Source organism: Acaromyces ingoldii, assembly GCF_003144295.1.
Source record: "Acaromyces ingoldii strain MCA 4198 unplaced genomic scaffold FA10scaffold_8, whole genome shotgun sequence".
NCBI classification, from domain to species: domain Eukaryota; kingdom Fungi; phylum Basidiomycota; class Exobasidiomycetes; order Exobasidiales; family Cryptobasidiaceae; genus Acaromyces; species Acaromyces ingoldii.
In genome coordinates this window covers 443468-463491 of record NW_020290254.1, presented here as the reverse complement: position 1 = coordinate 463491, position 20024 = coordinate 443468, and the positions used below count along the sequence as shown (strand labels likewise).

The 20024-nt window shown below is 57.7% G+C and overlaps 9 protein-coding genes across 9 annotated transcripts; 5 read left to right on the top strand and 4 right to left on the bottom strand.

The window, feature by feature from the left end:
* Nucleotides 1-189: 189 nt before the first annotated feature.
* FA10DRAFT_234912 (hypothetical protein) lies at nucleotides 190-1871 on the top strand (the record flags this gene model as incomplete). Its single annotated transcript, XM_025519008.1, has 3 exons — nucleotides 190-776; nucleotides 847-1146; nucleotides 1214-1871. 3 exons carry the CDS (start codon nucleotides 190-192, stop codon nucleotides 1869-1871), a joined length of 1545 nt encoding a protein of 514 aa, XP_025374318.1.
* Nucleotides 1872-1995: 124 nt separating this feature from the next.
* FA10DRAFT_195375 (RNA-binding domain-containing protein) lies at nucleotides 1996-3643 on the bottom strand. The gene is made up of 3 exons (XM_025518400.1): nucleotides 3509-3643; nucleotides 3289-3452; nucleotides 1996-3220 (listed from the first exon to the last, which is right to left on the bottom strand). The coding sequence occupies exons 1-3, from the start codon at nucleotides 3543-3545 to the stop codon at nucleotides 2120-2122; spliced, it is 1302 nt and encodes a 433-aa protein (XP_025374317.1). The 5' UTR covers nucleotides 3546-3643; the 3' UTR covers nucleotides 1996-2119.
* Nucleotides 3644-5427: 1784 nt separating this feature from the next.
* Nucleotides 5428-10402, top strand: FA10DRAFT_195259 (hypothetical protein). Its single transcript, XM_025518399.1, has 3 exons — nucleotides 5428-5803; nucleotides 5870-6829; nucleotides 6898-10402. The coding sequence occupies exons 1-3, from the start codon at nucleotides 5735-5737 to the stop codon at nucleotides 10267-10269; spliced, it is 4401 nt and encodes a 1466-aa protein (XP_025374316.1). The 5' UTR covers nucleotides 5428-5734; the 3' UTR covers nucleotides 10270-10402.
* Nucleotides 10403-10466: 64 nt separating this feature from the next.
* FA10DRAFT_281888 (hypothetical protein) lies at nucleotides 10467-12891 on the bottom strand. Its single transcript, XM_025523724.1, has 4 exons — nucleotides 11956-12891; nucleotides 11523-11889; nucleotides 11233-11454; nucleotides 10467-11177 (listed from the first exon to the last, which is right to left on the bottom strand). The coding sequence occupies exons 1-4, from the start codon at nucleotides 12845-12847 to the stop codon at nucleotides 10535-10537; spliced, it is 2124 nt and encodes a 707-aa protein (XP_025374315.1). The 5' UTR covers nucleotides 12848-12891; the 3' UTR covers nucleotides 10467-10534.
* A 90-nt stretch (nucleotides 12892-12981) lies between these two features.
* Nucleotides 12982-14637, top strand: FA10DRAFT_195133 (hypothetical protein). The gene is made up of 3 exons (XM_025518398.1): nucleotides 12982-13157; nucleotides 13227-13285; nucleotides 13350-14637. Exons 1-3 carry the CDS (start codon nucleotides 13098-13100, stop codon nucleotides 14485-14487), a joined length of 1257 nt encoding a protein of 418 aa, XP_025374314.1. The 5' UTR covers nucleotides 12982-13097; the 3' UTR covers nucleotides 14488-14637.
* A 209-nt stretch (nucleotides 14638-14846) lies between these two features.
* FA10DRAFT_234830 (methionine sulfoxide reductase A) lies at nucleotides 14847-15521 on the top strand (the record flags this gene model as incomplete). Its single annotated transcript, XM_025519001.1, has 2 exons — nucleotides 14847-15134; nucleotides 15204-15521. The coding sequence occupies 2 exons, from the start codon at nucleotides 14847-14849 to the stop codon at nucleotides 15519-15521; spliced, it is 606 nt and encodes a 201-aa protein (XP_025374313.1).
* Nucleotides 15522-15929: 408 nt separating this feature from the next.
* FA10DRAFT_234688 (NAD(P)-binding protein) lies at nucleotides 15930-16877 on the top strand (the record flags this gene model as incomplete). Its single annotated transcript, XM_025518994.1, has 2 exons — nucleotides 15930-16103; nucleotides 16173-16877. 2 exons carry the CDS (start codon nucleotides 15930-15932, stop codon nucleotides 16875-16877), a joined length of 879 nt encoding a protein of 292 aa, XP_025374312.1.
* On the bottom strand, nucleotides 16874-18396 carry FA10DRAFT_269723 (WD40 repeat-like protein). The gene is made up of 3 exons (XM_025522859.1): nucleotides 17839-18396; nucleotides 17063-17761; nucleotides 16874-16994 (listed from the first exon to the last, which is right to left on the bottom strand). The coding sequence occupies exons 1-3, from the start codon at nucleotides 18352-18354 to the stop codon at nucleotides 16974-16976; spliced, it is 1236 nt and encodes a 411-aa protein (XP_025374311.1). The 5' UTR covers nucleotides 18355-18396; the 3' UTR covers nucleotides 16874-16973.
* A 191-nt stretch (nucleotides 18397-18587) lies between these two features.
* Nucleotides 18588-19891, bottom strand: FA10DRAFT_256418 (putative 60S large subunit ribosomal protein L20). Its single transcript, XM_025519805.1, has 2 exons — nucleotides 19420-19891; nucleotides 18588-19349 (listed from the first exon to the last, which is right to left on the bottom strand). Exons 1-2 carry the CDS (start codon nucleotides 19597-19599, stop codon nucleotides 19020-19022), a joined length of 510 nt encoding a protein of 169 aa, XP_025374310.1. The 5' UTR covers nucleotides 19600-19891; the 3' UTR covers nucleotides 18588-19019.
* Between the last annotated feature and the right edge of the window lie 133 nt (nucleotides 19892-20024).

The following is a 20024-nucleotide window of genomic DNA, read 5'->3' as shown; positions in this document are numbered from 1 at the left end:
CTTCTTCTGCCACCACGGGAGCACGCGAAGCCTGGACAAGAGAGAGAGAGGAGAGAGGAACACAATCAAAAGACCACGATGGACTCGACAACAGTGACAACGATGCAGACCAACCACGGCGACTTCAAGAACCATGACGAGGGGCTGAACATCTTTGAGCGCATGTTCCTGCCCAAGAACGGCCCGCGCATGCAGCTCCGCAAGCTCAAGTACAGCCGCGTCGACATTCTCGCTGCGGCTGCCGCTACCGACGACGAGGCCACCGCGGGCCAGCGCACCCACGACGAAGAGTTGGCCTCGTCGTCAGCGTCGGCCGACGACGAGGCCCGCGCTGCTGCCGCTGCCGGTGAAAAGAAGGAGGGTAGAGGCCAGGTCGTGGAACAGGAGCAAGAGTCGTCGCAAGACGAACGCGGCGTCAATGTCAAGGGCACCGGCCTCGAGCGAACGCTGGGCTGGAAGGGCGCCGCATTCAACGCCGCAGCCTACAGCATCGCCCTCGGCGTCCTCTCGATTCCCAAGGCCGCCGCGACGATGGGCGAGGGCGCCTTTGTCATTCTCTCCGTCTTCTTCAGCTTCATCACTTGGTACACGGCCACGACTTACTCGCGCCTCCAGAAGCACTACCCGGGCGTCCACTCCCTCACCGACGCCGGCGACCTCATCTTTGGGCCTGCCGGCCGCGAGTTTTTCGGCTTCTGCCAAGCTCTCTTCTCCGTTCTTCTCTGTGGTAACCATGTCCTGCTGGGCGCGACGGCCTTCCAGGCTCTCGGGTGGAGGTGCGTCGCTGCTACTGCTCTCTATCAAGAACTTGTACTAATCTGTCTTGTCCCCATCCCCCGCCCGCAGATCATGCGCAATCGCCCTCAACGTCGTCTTTGCCATCATCTCCTTCATCTTCACCCTCCCACGGTCCTACCAGCTCTTTGCCCGCTTGGCCTTTGTTAGCATGTTCTGCATCGTCAGCACAGTCATCATCGTCATGATTGCCTCGGGCATCTCTGGCCCTCAGAACCAGCCGGCAGGCTCACCGCCCGTCCGGCCTTACAAGGGCTTCGGCTCCATCCTCGACGACAATGTCGACTTTCTTGACGGCATGCTTGCAGTCACGAACCTTTTCGTCAGCTTTGGCTCGAGCCCATGCTACCTGTGCGTGTCTTCTTCTGCTACACCCAAATTTGGCTCTCTTTGACTGACAATTTCGCTCCTTCTTTAGGCCTCTCTTGGCCGAGATGCGCTCGCCGCGCGACTTTAAAAAGTCCATGATTGCCCTCATCTCCTTCCAGCTCGTTCTCTACATCGTCGTTGGCACCGTTGTATACCACAACCTGGGCCAGTATGTCACTTCTCCCTCGATTGGCAGCCTGAGTCCCGTGATGCAAAAGGTCTCCTACGGCGTCGCCCTGCCGACGATTCTGCTCGCCGGCTGCGAGTCGGGCCAGGTCGTCTCGAAGCAGCTCTACGTCCGCGTCCTCCGCGCACGGCCCTCGCTAAAGCAGGGCGGCAAGGCGCAGCGTCGCAGCCCCCGCGCCTCGAGCTGGCTCGTCTGGACGCTCATCAACGTCGTCGTCTGGACCGCCGCCTGGATCCTCGCCGAGCTCATTCCCTTTTTCAGCTCCTTTCTCGGCGTCGAGTCCGCCGCCCTCTGGACCCTCTTTGTCGCCTTTGCCGCCATTTTCCACCTCTTTCTCAGCCGCGGCAAGCTCTTTCGCGATCCGTGGAACACCGTCCAGACGATCGTCGCCCTCTTCATCATTGCCTTTAGTGCCTTTGTCATGGTCGCCGGCGTCTGGGCTGCCGCGATCAGCATCCGCGACAGCTATGCCGCCGGCATCGTGGGGCGGCCTTTTAGCTGCGAGATTCCAAAGGCATAGAATTCTGTTTCATCTTGTGCTTGCTGTAGAGTAGTGGTAGTCGTTCTCTTCGAGATCCTTTCTTTCTCAACATGTAATGCAACGAAAAGGACAAGAAGGATAACCATCATTCACAATTGCCAGACCATTTTATGAAGACACACAGAGAGAGGGGGAGGGAGAGAGGGAAATAAGTGAGGGAGAGGCGTTTGAAGAGGGAAGAGAGCGAGGTTACTGCTCCTCTCTGCCCCTCGTGACCTTTTGTCCGGTTACCATCGATCCTTTCTCGACGCAGATGCGGGGCCATTGCTGGTGCCTCTCGACGGAGACCGTTCTCGCGAATACGGATCTCGCTCCTGACCACGCTCTCTCACGGGCGAACGCGAGGATCGGCCCCCGCTGCCGCCGCCTGTCGTAGGCGAGGAACCGGAGCCTGGTTTCGTGGGAAGGCCAGCCGAAGGGTGAGGGGCCTGCAACGAGGGCCTGTCCGAGTCGTGTGCGCCTCCGCCTCCGTTGGAGCTGCTCCGACCGCCTTGAGCCATGCTTGGTCTCGGCTGCGATGAAGGGCTCATGCTTCCTTGTCCCGTCCAGCCCCCCTGACCCCCGTACATACCACCGCCGCCTTGGCCGCCAAACATGCCGTTGGCGCCCGACGCACCGCCACCGCCCATCATGCCCATCATCATCATCTGCTGCTGGAACGCCATCGGATTGAAGTTGGCTGACCCCCAGCCCTGCGACTGGAAGAAGTTGGCCATGGCCTGCGGGTCGAAGCCTCCTCCCTGACCCCCGCCCATGGCTGCGGCAAACATGGGGTTCTGGTGCTGCGAGGAATCAGAGCCCATCATGCTGGCCATCATCGGGTTGGCCGCCATGAATGCGTTCATGCCGCCCATGCCTCCCATGCCGCCCATGCCTCCCATCCCCCCCATACCACCCATGCCACCGGCCATGCCGCCCATTCCACCAACACCACCACTGCCGCTTCCTCCCATCATTGACCCCGTGCCACCACCATTGATCATGTCTCGTCTCCGGTCCGCACGATCGGGCACCTTCTTGCTGCCATCTGCGTTCCTTGGGGTGGCCCTCTTGACCTCGACCTGCTTGCCATCCATTACGACCGGGTTGTCCGTCAGGCCCATCTGGATCAGCCTCTCGACGGTGTCTTCGTCATCAAAGGTGATGAAGCCGTAGCCGCGCGGCCGCTGCGTCTCGCGGTCCACCATGAGTGTTGCGTCGAGCACGGTGCCGAATTGTGAGAAGAAGGAGCGGAAGGATTCTTGTGTTGCCGTCTGTGGTACACCGCCGACGAAGCATTTCGATGTTTTGGCGTGCTCCATTCGCGGAATCGCCCGCTTCGGGTCGATCTATGAGTAGTGTGGGCAGTATAGTGAGCAAATCTTTCCGCCGACGTCTTAGTTCTGGACAAACTTACAATCTTGCCGTCGAGAAAGTGCTCGCGAACCATCACGGAGTTGACGGCCTTGGGATCTTCAAAGGTCAGGAAGGCAAAGCCCCTCGAGCGCCCAGTCTGGCTGTCTCGCATGACCAGGCAGTGCGTCACATTGCCAAATTGGGTAAAGTACCGTTTGAGAGACTCTGTAGACAAAGGGTCAGTCGGCATGGTCGCAGCAAAAAGAGGCTTTGCGACGTACCGTCAGTCGTGTCCCAGTTGAGACCGCCGACAAACATTTTCCTTTCGAGTTAGTAGGACGATGACGGCAAGGTCAGTATCGATCGACCAAACATCAAAAAAAGGAGAGAGAAAGAAGAGAAGGAGGACTGGTTTTCAATTCCATCGTCAATCGTTGCGATCCAAACCCCCGTCCCGTTATCGAAGCGAAGAAGGCGTAGGGCACATCTCCGCTCTGGGAATGAAGTTGGTTGCCTAGCTACCGCTATCGTAGTGATGGGCTGATGAGCTGATGAGCTGATGAGCAGGGTAGAGAAGTGAGAGAGAGACAGAGACACAGAGCACTGAGCCCGCGATACCTAGAGAAAAGAGGTAGTGAACCTAGATCTATGCCCTATGTAAAGCTGGCTCACTGCTGCTGCTGCTGCTGCTACCACTGTTTCTGCTGCTTCCCTACCGCTGTCGCCGCTGCTGAAGAGATGAATATCGCTATCGCGCTATCGAGCTATCGAATGGCTAGCTGATGGACTGTGCCGACTAGGGCGAGGAGGATGACGACGAAGAGGGAGAGAAGAAAGAGAAAGAAAGAAAAAGGAGGCGGAAAAAAGGAAGGAAAAGATCTATGCCCGCTTGGCCTGCCGGTATACCCAACGAGGCATCCAGCCATGCCAACCACCCAGATCCACTCCCAGCCGCCCTTTTGCTTGGTCAATGGACTGAAGTTACATCATGAGACTCACCCATCCTCTGGCATGTCGGCTGGTGTCGTCCGGTTCTGGGTCTGCATTTGCTGATGCTGATGTCCGCCCAACGTCTGCACCGCCGAGGACGTGTTGTCCGACGACACAAACGAGGGAATCGGCGCCGGCTGGTTGTGCTGGTGCTGCTGTTGATAGCTTGATGCCGAATTAGCCGAGGTCGAGGCGTGTTGCGGTGTCGAAGAAGAAGAGGCCGGAGGGATAAAGCTGCCTCTCGAAACCGGTGGTGCGGTGGCCTCGGCTGTCGACGCCGCGGCGGGGGCGGGGGCGGGGATGAAGCTCTTCTTGGGAGCTGGCGCTGGCGCAGAGGCAGAAGCAGCCGTCGTCGAAAAGGTCGGCGGGTCGTCTTCATACAGCGCCGTGTCGTCGTCGTCGCGCGTCTCCCCGGCTCCCGTTCCTCCGCCATCCTCGTTGTAGAGGTCCGCATACAAATCCTCCTCGTCGGCCATCTTGCAAGCACAACACAGAGGATTGGGAAGGAGAGAGGGAGGAAAGAGGAGGGGAGAATGAAAAATGAAAGAGGACGTCAACTCAGCCCCGCTCGAGCCTTTTGTATCTCGACCGCGCTGATTCGAGGAGAAGGATGTGACCAGAAGAGGAAAACTAAAAAAAAAGAAGTGCCTGCCGGGCGTCGCGTGCGTGCGTGCCTGCTGCAGTAAGTCGCCCTGCAGCTGCCAATCACCCTAAGCCCAGCGCCCTTGGCCCTGCTGTTGATGGTCACCCCGACCGAGCTCGACAGAAATGTCCGGTTATGCTGCTCTTCCCGACACGTGGAGAGGACCCCGCTCGGACAGACTAGACCTTGGCGATAACAGATGTCCTCTTAGTTCTTTGGATCAGGAACATCACACCGAGAGAGACAGTACAGCGTCCTAATCGCGCCGAAGGATGCCTTCCTGGACCGTCGGCCTCGAGTAAACTTGCTTCGGCAGGCTCGGGGCGACAAGCAAGGACTCGTTCAATGCGTTTTCCCGTCCTTGACAAAAAGCAAGAAGTTGCTGCGATTGCTTCACATAAGATTACCCTCTCCTTCCTCTCTGACTGGCGTGCAGGGGCACGCGAGCATCTCTGAGGGAGAGGGACTGAGGGCGTCCAAAATCAAAATTCTCGTGTTTGCTTGCGCTTTGGCTTGTCGCGGCTAGTTTCAATCGGCCTCACTTGATCGCTCCACCACTACTTTGCAAGCGCCACCCTTCTGCTGAAGGTTGGCATCGTCGCTGGGCTCAGCGTATAGGGCTAGGCTAAGCTAGGCTACGGCGATAGCTCTTGAAAGAAGAGCAACACGCTAAGCTGGGCTTAGCTACCAAAGGACGAGAGAGGGGGGTTGCGAGAGAGGAGAGAGAGAGTGTGTGTGTGTGTGCAAGTGACGCCAGAGCGAGCAGACGCCAAGGGCCTTTGCACGACCTACAGGGGAAGGGGGAGGTGGCGCTCTTGCTCGCTCGACACGCACTCTCCTCTCGGCCTCGGTGTATTCCTTCGCAGCCGACGACATGACGACGAGAAGTACGCGCAGCACGCAGAGTGCTCGCGAGCGCATGACTGATGGCGATGTATACGTCGTAAGTCCGAGCTGGATTCGATAGGGATCATGTCGAGATGCTGATGCATAGACACCACATCTGCAGTTTCTTCTTCAAGTAGCCACTCTCTCGTGGGTGATGCAGAACCGGCCAGACAAGCAGAGAGACACGCAGCAGTCATTAGGGAGAAAAGGAGGCGGCGATGCGGCAGCGGCGGCGTCGGCAGCGACATCGTCATCGGCAGCAGCGTCGACTGGCGCGGGAGCAGGGGTAACAGGAGCAGGAGCAAGTACAGCAGCGGGAACGGGTGGTGCAGGGTCCACGGCAGGAGCAGCTTCGTCGGCCGCCTCGAGATCAGATTGGCTGAGCCTTGGTGGACTGGCAGACATGGTTCGCGATGTTTCTGGCTCGTCAAAGGCCGCCCGCTTTCCCGAAAAGCTCCTCAAGAGACTATCAGAGCGACTGGAGCAGATTGCCATGGGTCGTGATGCCCATTATCGGGACCAGTCGCTCCGTCAGACAGTCGGCATCTTTTACGGCACCTTCAAGGAGGCCTCGTTCCAGAAGCAGATGAAGGAGAATCGCAAGGTGGAAGAGCTGATTCTCGTCTTTGTCACCTCAGCCCAAGGGGCATTGCGGAAACGGATGGAGGGCGACGCTTGGAAAGAGGAGCTCAACAAGCAAGTGGCTACCTTTGTCAAGATCATTCGCGAATGTCTAAGGACCATGCACGGCGTCTCGAGGGAGCTCACCGATCGGCTGGATGGCTACTCGCAGAAGCTGGCTCCACCTTCCATTGGCCTCGATCAGCAACAACAACAACAGCAGCAGCAACAGCAACAACAGCAGCAGACCAGCTCTTCCAATGGGAGCTCGGCTGCGACCGCCGTCGCAGACGAAAGGAGGGGTAGCGGCGCGAGCTCGAGCACGGCCTTTGCTATGAGCATCAGCGCTGCAACTCCTGCCGAGTCGGCAATGGTAAGGACTGTGGGCGCACTGTTCCACATCGAACCAGAGCAGCTAGCCAAGGACGCGGAGTTTATGAGAAAGACGTGCACCGAACAGGTAAGTGAGGCCGGTGAAGAACTTTGCGCAATTATACACGCGGAAAGGGATTCTGATAGGCTTGGCAGAATGCAATGATCGACTTGAAACACTGCGTCAAGAACATCAATCTTCAAGCCGCATGGCCGGGGAGGCGAGAAGACTTTCAAAACGACGAGGGCTACCAGCACTGGCGGACGGCCGAGCTGCAGGCCCTGTCGCAGATCATGATGCAAATGTGCAAGGCAAATCCAGAGCTGCTCAAGACGTCTCCTTCGGACACGACCAGTGGGCCACCTGTAGCGCCAAGTGAGGTAAAGGCAGCGACAGAGGCGGGAGAAGACGCTCCCGAAGCCGAGAAGCTGGCCGAGTCGATGCAAGAGGCCGACGAGGAGGCTGTCACATTCGGCGGCTTCACCTTTATACCCCCGGATCCTCGCGCATACTACCGCCGGGCATTGGAATTGTGCATCGACTACGATCTCGAGCAGATCCGCTACCAACCCGAAGACGAAGAAGTGTCGCTGAGCATCCTGTCTAGGTCGCACGTTGAGCTGATGGCCGAGTGCGCGCTGCGATGGCGCATCATGGGGCCTTACCGCGCCATGGCGAACCTCGACGTAATCAAGTACAAGTACGATCGCGGTGAGGTGCCCCTCGACTGCATCTCTGAAGCGCTCTCCTCGGCGAACCGCGTTATTCAGGACAGTGGCAGCCTCGACTGGTGGACTCTGTCCGATCGCAAACTCCTCGTACTGAGCTACACTGCCCTGTTCGACTCGTTTATGCGCTTCATCCACGATGCCTTCCAGGACATTCTCAACGTCGACGCAGACGAGATTCAACCTTACATTGGTCTCGTTGAGGAGCTCAGCGTCTCTGGTCTGGTCAAGGATGAGGGTAGGCTCGACGGCGAGGATGTTGACCTGCAGCGGTATGCGGAGGATTTGAAGGACCGGATACGAATCATGGCCATTCATGAATATACGGCGAAAACGACAGACCTTTTCTCACAACAGGTCGACAACGAGGTGGTGCCCCTAGTGGAGCTGCTCGACTGGATCGAAAAGGGGGCCAAGCGGCTCGACAAGCGGTACAAGGAGCCTATCTTCGAAGCAATTGACCCCGTCTCGCTGCTTCTCGAGAAGCAGGTCCGCCTCTTCTTCGACGACCTAGAATCGATGAAGCACCAGATTGTCGAGCATGCGACAAGGGAGCGCGACCCGTTGGCATTCGATGACATCTTTGCCCTCTACAAGCGCGTAGGCGCCCTGCTTCGCATGCACCACGCCTTTTGTCCAGATGCTGAGGTGCTCTTTGACATTTCCGACTGGTTCGAGCCTCACATCCGCCATTGGCTGATCAATACGGAGAAGAAGACGACGGAGTGGGTCAACAATGCCATTGCCTCGGACTCGTTTGTGCCCATCGATAGCGAGGGTGCGGTGCACTCCTCTTCGATTGACGATCTCTTTGGGGCTCTGCAGCAGCCTCTCGACTTCATCTTGTCGCTCCAATGGCCGGACCCATACCGTAATGCACGCTTTCTGACAAGCCTGGCCAAGACAATCAGCCGATCAATCGAGCAGTACTGCCACCGCGTCGAGGAGCTCTTCATGGAGGAGCTGTTTCCACGTACGGCAGAGGGCCAGGATGCCAACCAGAAGCAGAGCGCGTGGATGGTCAAAGCAAAACAAACGCTTCAGGGCGAGAAGAAAGTCGAGCCGTTCCATTTTCAGGCCTCGTCCTGCGTCAAGCTCAACAATATCGAGGCAGCTAGGCTGCTTCTCGACAAATTGTACAACAAGATGGACGCCGATGAGCAGGCTCGCATCATCAAGACGACAGCCCCCTCCGTGCCGGACAAGGAGCAGAGGCAGAGGTATATCTTTACCGTCAAGGTCGTCCTCGGTGAGAACCTGCAGCCGGTCAAGGAAACATCTGCAAATGCACGCATCGACTCGTTCATTACTCTGAGCGACGAGCGAGGGTTCAAGATTGCCAAGACGAGGACCATCTACGAGACTTCGGACCCGAGATGGGACGAAACATTTGACATCCCGGTGGAGTCGCAGATGTGGCTCGCCGCGACGGTGTGGGACCGCAAGCTGGTGGGCGACCACAATCTCTGCGGGAGAGCATATCTGCGCTTGGACCCCAGATACTTTGGCGATTTTCTCGCCCACGAGCTCTGGCTCGATCTCGACACGCAGGGACGCCTGCTGCTTCGTGTCAGCATGGAAGGCGAAAAGGATGACATCCTCTTTTACTTCGGAAAGGCCTTTCGATCTCTCAAGAGGGCAGAGAGCGACATGGTGCGCATCATTGTCGACAAGATGTCCATCTTCATCCGCCAGTGCCTTTCTCGATCCGTGCTCAAGTCGCTGGTCCGCACGAGCGGGATCAACCTGGACAAGGCGCTGGGAAATGTCAAGGCGCTCTATGCACAAGCACTGGCGCACACAAGCGCCAATGCCTCTGTCATCCCGCCCGTCGATGCTGAGGCGCCTAAGAAGCAGAGGCCGCAGCAGCTGACCGACCAGGAAATCGAAGAGGCCATTCTTCCCCTTCTCGACTACCTCGACGAGACGCTGGGCACGCTCAAGGGCAGCTTGAGCGAGAGCGAGGCTCTTTTGGTGCTGACAAAGGTTTGGAAGGAGGTCCTCAACACCATTGATTGTATCCTCCTGCCACCCCTGTCCGACTCGCCGTCTGATATGCCGCAGCTCTCTGGCAAGGAAGTCGAGGTGGTTTTCAAGTGGCTTTCGATGCTCCGAAACTACTTCAACGCGTACGACGAAGAGACGGGCGTGGCGCACGGCGTGCCCCTCGAAGTCTTGCAGGGACCCAAGTATCGCGAGATTGTCTCGTATACGCTGCACCACGACGCAAACACCGACGATCTGATGGAAGCTTGTGTGCGAGAGATGCAGATGCGTTTGCGCCGGGCTCCGTCGAAGCGGACAAAGACAAAGAGCGTGCTGCAGCAGCGATCGTTGGGGACAATCAAGAAGCGCAAAGCCGACAAGCGCAACGACGAGCAGCAGGCAGCGGGCAACGATGACAATCTCGACGTGGTCCTGCGCCTGCTGCGCATGAGGTCGGGTACGTCGGACTTTCTGCAGCAGCAGTTTGCCACGATGGGCAGCTTGCAGGCCGCCATGGGCAGGGGCGACACGGCGCAAGTCACGCCGCCACGGGCGCAACAGAGGAGAATGTCGCTGAAGTATCGGCAGGATCAGCAACAGCGTCTGCAGATGTCAGCCTCGCAGCAGTCGCCGCAGCAGCAGCAACAACACCAGCAGTCGCCATCAGCAAGACCGAATCTCGGGACGCGAATGTCTAGAATTGCAGCAAATGCCGCTCTCAACTCGTCTTCTCCCTCTTCAGGTGCATACGGAGCGCAGCAACCGCCGCCATCTCCAGGGTCTGCGAGAGATTCGAGACAGTACTACCGATGACCACCCTCCCCCTTCTTGCTCCCGCCCTGTCCTTTGCATCTTCTCCATTGCCGCATCTCAATCGTCCTTTTTCCTTTCTGTCCTTGGTCGTGGCGATACCCCCACTCCACTCTTCTCCCACTTCAGTCTCGTCACGCTCCTTCACCTTTTCACGAAGGGCTGCGCTGTACACCTCTCTTGCCGCAAATTGAGCCTCAATCTCATTTCTCTATCTTCTCCTTCCAATCTCTTCGAATGAATTGATTAATTGATTGATGTGCTCTTTTTACTTTTTGGTGAGATCGACGACCTCAACAAACGCCTTGTCGATGCCTTCGCGGGCCAAAAAGTCCAGGATGACCTTGCGCTGGTCGCCCTGGACAAAGACTTCGTACTTGGCCCTCACCTTGGCCGTCGCAGGCTGCAGCACCTGGGCCGACGCGCTGGCGCCCACGCTCCGCATGAGATCGGCGGCAAAGGACTCTGCTTCGACGCCGTACTGGTCCAGGCCAGTGAGGAGCGAGACGACTTTGCGTCCCTGCCGAGGCTTGATCTCGAGGTGCAACCGCTTGTGCGGGCCTTTGGTCATTGGTCCCACCTCTTCGCTCTTTTCGAGCCCTTCTGCAGGCAAGGCTGAGGTCGCCGAGGCCTTGGTGTTGGACAACGTCCACTCTCGAGCGCGGTCGGGCCGCAGCCGGCTCAGTCTGTGGTATTCGACGCAGCTCGCCGACAGGAGCTTGTCCAGGATTGCTTCGCGCCGCATCCGGGGTGGGATGTCCGAGAGGGCTACCTTCGGGAAGAGGGCGTGGGTGAGGGCTGCATCATCGATTCTGATCTGAGACTGGTCCGCTGGGTCGACGAGAGATCGCGCCGTGAGGTAGTCATTGAGATACTGGCGAATAACGGGGCGGGGCAATGGTTCCGAGGTGCTTGAATCTGCTGTGTCAGTCGTGGTGGAAACGAAAGAGGAAAGAAAAGGCTCACCTGGCGCCCATCTCTTGAAACAATTTGACTGACGAGGCGTTGGCCTTCCAGAATCGCTCGACGACCACCTGCGTCTTCTTGTTGGCGTCGGAGGAAGAAGAGGACGCCTGGCCGACGGCGGTCGCGCCCTCTGCACCTGCAGAAGCAGGGCCCGTCTGACCATTTTCAGAGTCTTGAAGCGCTTGCTGGGAGAGTGTCAGGTAAGGCGTGACACCCTCGAGGCTGTCATGACAAAATCCTCATAGAGTCAGCGTCGACCTTTGGAGAGAGAAGTTTTGTATAACACCCACTCTGGATGCTTCGAAGTGATAGAGACAATGACGGTATCTTTGCCCTTGATGTCTTTGCACTTGACCAGATCCCGTTTCTCGATACCCTTTATCCACTTGGCCAGCTTCTTTGCCGAGCTGCGTCGGACATCGGTAGACTCGGCTATGACGACCCTCTCGCCGCCATCGCCCGCCTCGCACTCGACGAGTGAGTCAGGAAGCCTAGCTCTTCGCTTTCCTTTGGCATCGAGAGGTGGCCAGTGGGCAGGTCTGTTTGGGAGGACGTGGGAAGAGTAGAAGGAGGACAGGGGCATGGGAAATTGCTGACTTTGTTTCGAAAGCTTCGTAAGAGTGAGCAGCATGGCGAGGTTGAGGATCGAATCGACCTCTGAAGGAAGATAGAGGTGTAAGCAGCTGCGTTCATGGAGAGAGAAAATCAACTTTTGGGATTCACCTTTGGCCGTAAACGAATGTGTATCTTCTTGCTGCCCATTCTCTTCCTCGCCATCATCTTCTGCGTGGCCTTTTGCATCCCCATTGGTTGTCTTTCCATCTACGTCGTCGAGCTTGATGCCGTCGTCACCTTGCTGAATTTGTTCGTCGCCGCCACTTTGCAGAGAATCAGCAGCAGCAGCAACCTGCTCTGCGGCAGGAGGCTCTCCCTTTCCTCCTAGCTCCCAAAGGAAGTCACCAAGCGCGTGAATGGTTGTAGCCGCCTTTCCCTTTTCACCCACAGAGCGCTTCTGCACAATGTCTTTCATGTCGGCATCCAACCTGGCCACGACGAGGGGAACGGGCGAGGGGTACGGAGTGATGGCGACGATGGTCGACTTTGTGGGAAGTGAAGAAGAGGAGGAAGAGGCATGCTGAAGATCCGCCGGAAAGGTGTGTGGAGGAGGGATCAGGCCAGGGATCATGAGGGCCGATCCACTGAGTAGGGTAGGATTGACAATCTGGGGCCACGTCGGCAGGCGAGGGAGAATGTCGGGTGCAAGCCAGAGGGCATACACGGTCGGGAAGACTTCGAATAGCTTCTCGCCTCCGCTCGGCCCACCGTTGCCGCTCTTCTTGTTCTTCTTTTCTGATTGCTGCAATGCAGAGCCCGCCTGTGGGCCCAGCTCGAACCAGAGAGGCTTTCCATGGTCGTCGGTGTAGATGACGGCCTTCTGCCCGCCGCTCGTCGTGGCGCCGCAATGTCGCAGCCCGTTGGGCACCACCTCGGACAGCACCTCGGGCGTTGCATCTGCCAGGGCCGGGTACAGCGCCTGCAGATGCGCCAGAAAGGCCCTTCGTGACGAAGAGCGCAGCGGTGACGCCGGCTTGAGCTGCGGCGGCTTCTTGAACATCGCGCGCTGCAAAGATGGCTTCAGTGGTTGACGAGAGCGTGAAGTTGGGCGCAAGCAATCTTCGGACTTTTTCTTCTCGTGCGTTTGTTAGTCTCATTCCAGGTGGAGACGCGCGCTCACACGGGCTTGAGCATTTTGGATCCACAGCCACCGTCACCACCGTCTCCTGCCTGTACCAAGCCCCCTTCTCACGACTGACTCCTCGATTGTACTCTACTTGGCTCAGGTTCACGAACGCAGAATATTCGTGATGGCACAAGAAGCACCACGCAAACCCACGCTGCTCGAGCTTGTCGGAAATGGCGACTTGGTGGGGCGCATACAATGCCACTGTTGACCACTTGTGTACTCACGGCTCTCTCTGCCCTTTCCTCGGCAGTTTCGGTGTGCATATTATGATGAAGAACGTCCTGGGCTCGGAAGAGAGCCATCCTACTAGTTCGTCAAGCTTGCGAGAAGACCTTCACTGATGTACGCCTGACACCTTTGTCCTTCCCAACAGCCTCGTTGGACCGACGGACACGCTGGAGGAAGTGATGATCAAAGCCGAGCGTGTTGGTTGCCTCATCTCCAGCCGCCATTCTCTCGCTGTAGCTATTGGAGATCTCAAAGGAGGCCCTGAGAAGTTGGCCAGGTCGAAGCTCTCGGCTTTGGAATCATTCCTCTGGTCGAAATTCGAGGAGGGCGCTCAGCTCCCTCCTATGTCGTGGCATACCGCGAAAGAAGAGGCTGATAAGGGAGAGCAAGGAGTTTCGAAGAAAAAGCGAGCTGTGTCTCAAGCAGACAAGAGCATTAGGGGAGGCAAAGCGATCAAACGGAACCGTCAAGGAGCAAAAGAGGTCATAAGCAAAGTCGAGGACGACGGCTTAGACGCTGGTGCGCACATGATGCTGCACATCAACGGTCTGGCCCTTCTTTATGGCAAGCGGCCTGACGCGGTCCGCTATGAAGACGTGCTGTCATTCGAGCGAGAATATCCTCAGCTCAAGCCTCTGCTATGCGCCAGCGTCCTCCTCACATCTGTTCGCGAAAATGCCCGGGCATCTAAGGAGCGCAATCACTGCCATGAGATCGAAGTGCAAGCTTGCCGAAAGGTCCTCGATGCGATCACGCAGCAAATTCACTGGATCATGTCGGCAGCCAAGAAGCACAGTGAATCTGTCGACAAGAATATGAAGATCGTCTCAGAACGCATCAGAACGATGTCAGCAAAGGCCTACGGTGACGCGCAAAGTCCTGTCGGCAAAGCCACGAAGCTCGTCGAGGGCATTGATGGAGACGAAGAAGATCAAGAGGAAGAGGAGGTTGAGGAACACATGTCACCCTCGGATGATGTCACAGAAGAACAACGTCGCGAGGGAGCCCATTACGCGGAAAGCGAAGAGTCCTCGAGTGACGAGGTAGCTCTCAATCAGCGAGAAGACAAGATTGAGAGGTTGCAAGAAGCTAGCGAGGAGAAGAGCGGAGAAGATGCCCAGAAGGAAAAGAGTGTCACAGAAGCTGACAGGCTGAGCTCCGGTGAAGGACGCCCAGAGGACACTCCTGCCGTACATCCGCGATTCTTCAGAAACCAGATCAAGGTTTATCGTCTTCCCGAACAACCTTTGGGCTATCGAGGCTGGAGCAACACCAGCGGCTAGTCTGGAACTCCCCCTAAACTCAGCTTCTCTATGATTACCACCCATTGTCCTCAATCAGCGCCTGCTGACCGATCCACCATGGCCTCTCACCTTTTTTTTTTGTCATCTCCTCCACCTCTACTCTCGTCCGGCATTTCTTCCTAAAGCCGTCACGTCGTACGATCCACCTCTTTCTTTTTTTCGCGCGTGGTCGACTTTGCCATCGACCTTCGACAAACGTCACCACCACTCTCTCAACCTCCACCATTCCGCAAATCAACCCCATCTCCGTCGTACTACTCGCCATTCTCGTACCGTTTATGCTCAACCACATCACGAGCTTCTCCCGCCACTTTTTGCCCGCGCGTAAACCAAACATCATGGGCGCCGCCACCGAACCGACCGTTCCCACTGCCATTTCCGCCAAGCAGGGCCTCGGCGCTGCGACCAACGGGGCAGGCGGTGTCACAGACGTGGCTACGGTGGCAAGTGGCTGCTTTTGGGGTACTGAACACATCTTCCGAGAACACTACGGGAGCGGTCGAGGCCTCATCGACGCCAAGGTCGGCTTCATTGGCGGAAAGGAGTCAAGCAAGGACCCAAGTTACGAAGAGGTCTGCACCGGCCGCACCGGTCATGCGGAAGCCACGCAGATCAAGTTCGATCCTGTAAGTCCTTTCTGGGACCAGAATTCCTTTTGTGCGCAATTGCTCATCTCGAAGCTCTCCGCGGAACAGACCAAGGTCACCTACGCCGAGCTCGTCGAGTTCTTCTACCGTACCCATGATCCAACGCAGCTTAATGCGCAGGGCAACGACCGCGGCACCCAGTACCGCTCCGCACTTTTCCCGCACGATGCCGACCAGCTCGGCGCAGCCCAGAAGGTGACACAGGAGGTGCAGGACAAGTACTTTGGACCAAAGGGCCGCAAGATTGTCACGCAGATCGAGCAGAGGCCTGCGGGCGACTTTTTCGTCGCGGCAGAGTACCACCAGAGGTACCTCGAGCACAATCCGTTTGGCTACCAGTGCAGCAACCACAAGCTCTGGTGGTGACGGCTGCGACTACTGACTCTTCTTGAAAACCAACACCAACTTTCTGTATTTGTCTCTCCTTCTCTCTTTCTCCTCCCTCTCTCACGTAAATCCATCTTTCTCTTCCACACCACTGCGAGCGCGGCAGTCAGAGTGCGCTCTGTCCTTGACTCCCATGTCTCGTCTCAGCCTCGCTCAGCAAGGCCCAGCGCCAGGAAGAGTGCCTCGTTGCCAACATGGGCTAAAGAGCTGGGAATGTGAAACGATGAGGTGATCATCGATTGTCCCTTGGGACCCCCTCCACTTGTGGGCGTACTCTCGGCGGAGCATGTCTGGGTGTAAAAGTCAATTCAATTAGGAGCTCAACTATCACCAACCTCTCTCTCTCATACAGTCTCGCCTCTCTCCGGCTTCTTCACAATGTCGTCAATGGGCAGCACTCCCACCTCGTCGCTCTCGCTTTCGGCGTTGTTTGGCGTCGAAAAGCGCGTAGTACTCGTGACCGGCGGCGGCAGCGGCCTGGGTTCGTACGCGGCCGTGGCGCTGGCCCTGCACGGCGCACAAGTCTACATCGTCGGCCGCCGCAAGGACAAGCTTGACGGCGTCGTGGCCGACTTTTCCGCGCGCCAAAAGGAGGCCGCTGCAGCAGGATCATCTTCCTCTGGCGGCCAGTTCCCCGCTGCTGCCACAGGCAAAGTCGTGGCGCTCCAAGGCGACGTCGCGTCAAAGGACGGCATCAGTGCGATCCGTGCGGCTTTCGAGAAGCACGAGGCCCATCTCGACCTGCTCGTCAATGCAGCGGGCATCATGAAGGCCATGAAGGCTTCGTCAGTCGGCAAGAACGACGGGCTGGCGCAGGTGCAAGCGCTGTGGGACGAGCCCTGGGATGTGTTCCAGGACACGCACAACGTCAACCTCACTGCCGTCTTTTACGTCGCCGTCGCCTTTGCCCCTCTGCTCGCTCGCGCCGCGCCGGCGAGCCACACGGAGCAAGGCCCGCAGATTGTCAATGTGACGAGCATCGCCGCCTTCCACCTTGCGCGCCCGGCCAGCGTGCACTACCAGACGTCCAAGGACGCGGCCGAGAAGCTGACAAAGATCCTCGCCGGCCGGCTCCAGCCTCTGGGCATTCGCGTCAATGCCATCTCGCCAGGCATCTACCCGTCGGAAATGACGGAGACGGCGACGGCCGCCGACTTTGCCCGGCCCGACCACCCGCTGCGGGCGACGGTGGAGAGGAACCCGATCAAGCGTAGCGGCACGCCAGAAGACTTTGCCGGCCTCATTGTCTTTCTCGCCTCGCGCGCCGGCGCCTACTTTGATGGCACCAGCCTCACCACCGACGGCGGCAGACTGCTCAACATCTCGGCTGCGTGAGGCTGAACCTGTGTATGCGATTGATGTTACAGACAAAAAGAGAAATGAAAGAGGTGGCAATGACAGTACAAGGGCCGGCGCGCAGTGTTGCATGCGTCATCGACCGAGTCTCCAGACCTGATGAGAGAGATGGTCAGTTCAGCTACTCAGCTAGCGAGTACCGCGCGTGTAGAATTCAGACCCACTTTGATGCAAGGATCGTGCTCCAGGCTCGCAGACGCGAGAATGGGCAGTGTTGGGTGCGAGGCCACGGCAATGACGACATCGTGATGGCCCTGGAGCGTCTCGACGACCTGTTTTGTTTGCAAGTCCCAGAGGTACACCCTCTGGTCCTCGCTGCCAGTCACGACCGAGATTCTTTGCTCTTGCTTCCCGCCATTCGTCTGAGCACCTTTCCCCTCCTCGCTGGCCTGACGACGACGGCGGTGATATGGAGCGGTAAATGCGGCCTTGATGGCATACTTTTCATTGTGGTGGCCCGCATAGGTCTTGAGCACGCGCGAATTGGCCACGTCCCACAGCCGGAGGTGGCCGTCGAGCGACGAGGCGAGCAGCTGTGCCGCGTTGGGCGAGAAGCGGCACGAGGAGACGGGGGCCTTATCCGAGTGGACGAGCGTCTTGAGGCATTGGCCCGTCGACGTATCCCAGAACCGGATGAGGCCGTCGTAGCTGCAGCTCGCAATCATGGCGCCATCGCGGCTAAAATCGACACCGGTCACAGCCTCGGAGTGCGCCGCAATGGCCCGGTGGCATGTTCCCCTTCTCAAATCCCAGAGTCGGACCGTCTCGTCGAAGCTGCCCGACACGACGAGGTTGACGCTAGGGCTAAAGTTGACGCAAAAGACAAAGGACGTGTGTCCCTCAAATTGGCGAACCAGGACGTGCTGCTTGTTTCCTTGTCAGCTTTAGCGAATGCCCTACGAGAGAAAGGAGGGGGTAAAGAGGAAAAAGATGCACTCACGCGCACGGCATCCCAGACGCGCACCATGCGGTCGTCGCCCCCACTGACAATGTACCTTCCATCACTGCTCCAAGCCACATCACTAAGCCCTGATGCAACACCAACACCACCACCAGCTCCTCCCTGTGCATCCTCCATCCCCTCTGGCGCGCCGAGGCCGAGCGTGGCAGGAGCCCTCAATGTCGCGCGCAAGGCCCCCGTAGCGAGAGACCACAGCTTGATGAGACCATCAGCACCGCAAGATGCCAACATCATCCCGTCTGGCGAGATGGCGATTGCCGAAACAGAGCGTTGATGGCCGAGTAGCGTGTACACGAGCTCGTACCTCTGCCTGTCTTCTTCTTCCTTTGCCCGTGCTGGCCCATCGACCGACATGGCCACTCCCTCGCCTCCCGCTGTGCCGCCGCCGCCGCCGCCGCCGCCGCTGCCACCACTGCCGTTCTGGTCGTGTGACTGCGCGTGTGTCCCATTGACAGACGCAGGCCCCATATCTGCATCCTCGGCCTTGCTCTCCATCGCCGCTGGGCTGCGCCCATCCTCCATCCTACCAAGTGAATCAGCAACGCACTTCTGTTTAGTCGTTCGCGAGCAAAGAGGTTAAACAGAGAATGCGTATAACCCGAGTCCCGACGGCCCTCTTTTCTCCCTTCTCTGCTTTCATCGCTCCTGGTTTAGTCTTAGTCTAAGGGTAGGGGCCCGTCTCAATTGCTCAATGGGCTCTTCAGACAACGTCAATACTGTCAGGTCTCAACGGCGTGCAAATACCTCGGCCATAGAATGCCTGAGCTGACCAAAGAGAAATGGCAGCTTACAGGCAAGAGAACGTCACGAGAACAGTTCAAGCCTTGAGACAAACGCTCAATCAAAGGCCTGCCGAGAGAGGGATGAGTAGAAAGAGACCATGAATGTCATTCGCCGCCATCCTCAGCGAGAGTGGCGTCAATGTATGAGAATGTGTGTTGTGAAGTGGGTGGGTGTGCGTATAAGCGTACAATGGAGCAACGAGAGAGCCGCCTCTCTTGTCCTCCGTTTTTGGGCATGTCGATCCTAGCCATTGTGGTCCAACTCCTGCTCCTCCTCGAGCAGTCCCTAGCTATCCTCAGCTTCGTCTTTCCTCCTCCTTCTCCCCGTCTTCCAGCTCTAGCCTTCCGCTCTAGACTACCAGTGCCATATTATAGCACTTAGTAGAAGGTCGAAGGGCGGTTGGCGGCAAAGATGCCGATCGAGTTGGGGCGACGGTGGGGCAGGGGGAAGCGGAGCTTGGGCGTGGTGAGCTGCTTGATGTATGGTCGGCGAACGTCCTCGCTCTTCTGGATCTCGGCCACCTTAAGGATGTGGATCGAGGCGAAGCGGGCACGGTGCCTGGCAGCCATGTCCTGGTACATCGTCTTAACGGCAGCAGCCCTCGTCAGGTCGCGGTACTCCTTGTACATGTTGTGCGTGCCCGACCGAGAGTTGTAACGCAGCCAGATGCCGAAGTTCTTGACCTTGAGGGGCTTGGCCTCGGAGATCTTGAGCGGCACAGAAATCAGCCATTTCGTTCTTCTCACGCGTTATGGCGGATCAAGGGCATATACTCACGACATTGACCGCAACGATCTCGCCCGTAGCCTTCTTCATCTTACGGAGCTGACGAACGAAGTACCAGAAACGGGACTTGGCCACGGTCTCGTTCTTGGCAAAGATGCGCATCCGGTAGAGCTTGGGCGTAGGCTCCTTCTCCGTAGGCAAGTGCCTACCAATGACCTGGTACTCCTGCATCTTGTCGCTGTAAGAACGGAGGAGTAAATATGTCAGTCTCTGCTTTGGTCTCGTTCGTCACTCGGTGTGCCCAATATCCTCGTCCTCAGCTGGCGAACACCTTCCTCCCTAGTCCTCCCTCGACACCTCTTCTCCATGGTAGCCCTACAAAGGAACCGCCCCGGCGCCCTTCCATTCTCCTCTCCGATGCTCGAGCCTTATGTCCAGCAATGCGCTGGCACACTCCTTCCTGCGATGTCGACAAGTCTAGATACTCACGTTTGTCTTGAGGGTTGGTGACGTTGAAGGTGTTAGGAAGCTGCTCGAGGCCTCCAAATCGTCCGGGCCCAGCTGCGGTCGTCTGCCCCTTCTCTCTTCAGCAACGTGGAAAAAGGAATACACGTGGCTTCTCGAGAAAATCCAAAATTCTGCTCTCGGCCGATTTG

Bases quoted from the DNA above. Each gene is read 5' to 3' on its own strand.
- FA10DRAFT_195133 (XM_025518398.1), top strand. From the start codon at position 13,098: ATGGCACAAGAAGCACCACGCAAACCCACGCTGCTCGAGCTTGTCGGA. The intron at 13,158-13,226 runs GTGGGGCGCATA...TTTCCTCGGCAG, and splicing joins TTGTCGGAAATGGCGACTTG to TTTCGGTGTGCATATTATGA. The intron at 13,286-13,349 runs GTTCGTCAAGCT...CCTTCCCAACAG, and splicing joins GGAAGAGAGCCATCCTACTA to CCTCGTTGGACCGACGGACA.
- FA10DRAFT_281888 (XM_025523724.1), bottom strand. From the start codon at position 12,847: ATGTTCAAGAAGCCGCCGCAGCTCAAGCCGGCGTCACCGCTGCGCTCT. The intron at 11,890-11,955 runs GTGAATCCCAAA...ATCTTCCTTCAG, and splicing joins ACATTCGTTTACGGCCAAAG to AGGTCGATTCGATCCTCAAC. The intron at 11,455-11,522 runs GTGGGTGTTATA...TTGTCATGACAG, and splicing joins ATCACTTCGAAGCATCCAGA to CCTCGAGGGTGTCACGCCTT.
- FA10DRAFT_195259 (XM_025518399.1), top strand. From the start codon at position 5,735: ATGACGACGAGAAGTACGCGCAGCACGCAGAGTGCTCGCGAGCGCATG. The intron at 5,804-5,869 runs GTAAGTCCGAGC...CCACATCTGCAG, and splicing joins CTGATGGCGATGTATACGTC to TTTCTTCTTCAAGTAGCCAC. The intron at 6,830-6,897 runs GTAAGTGAGGCC...TAGGCTTGGCAG, and splicing joins GAAAGACGTGCACCGAACAG to AATGCAATGATCGACTTGAA.
- FA10DRAFT_256418 (XM_025519805.1), bottom strand. From the start codon at position 19,599: ATGCAGGAGTACCAGGTCATTGGTAGGCACTTGCCTACGGAGAAGGAG. The intron at 19,350-19,419 runs GTGAGTATATGC...GTGCCGCTCAAG, and splicing joins AGATCGTTGCGGTCAATGTC to ATCTCCGAGGCCAAGCCCCT.
- FA10DRAFT_195375 (XM_025518400.1), bottom strand. From the start codon at position 3,545: ATGTTTGTCGGCGGTCTCAACTGGGACACGACTGACG. The intron at 3,453-3,508 runs GTACGTCGCAAA...CTTTGTCTACAG, and splicing joins CAACTGGGACACGACTGACG to AGTCTCTCAAACGGTACTTT. The intron at 3,221-3,288 runs GTAAGTTTGTCC...CACTACTCATAG, and splicing joins ACTTTCTCGACGGCAAGATT to ATCGACCCGAAGCGGGCGAT.
- FA10DRAFT_269723 (XM_025522859.1), bottom strand. From the start codon at position 18,354: ATGGAGAGCAAGGCCGAGGATGCAGATATGGGGCCTGCGTCTGTCAAT. The intron at 17,762-17,838 runs GTGAGTGCATCT...GGAAACAAGCAG, and splicing joins GCGTCTGGGATGCCGTGCGC to CACGTCCTGGTTCGCCAATT. The intron at 16,995-17,062 runs GTGGGTCTGAAT...CTCTCTCATCAG, and splicing joins AGCACGATCCTTGCATCAAA to GTCTGGAGACTCGGTCGATG.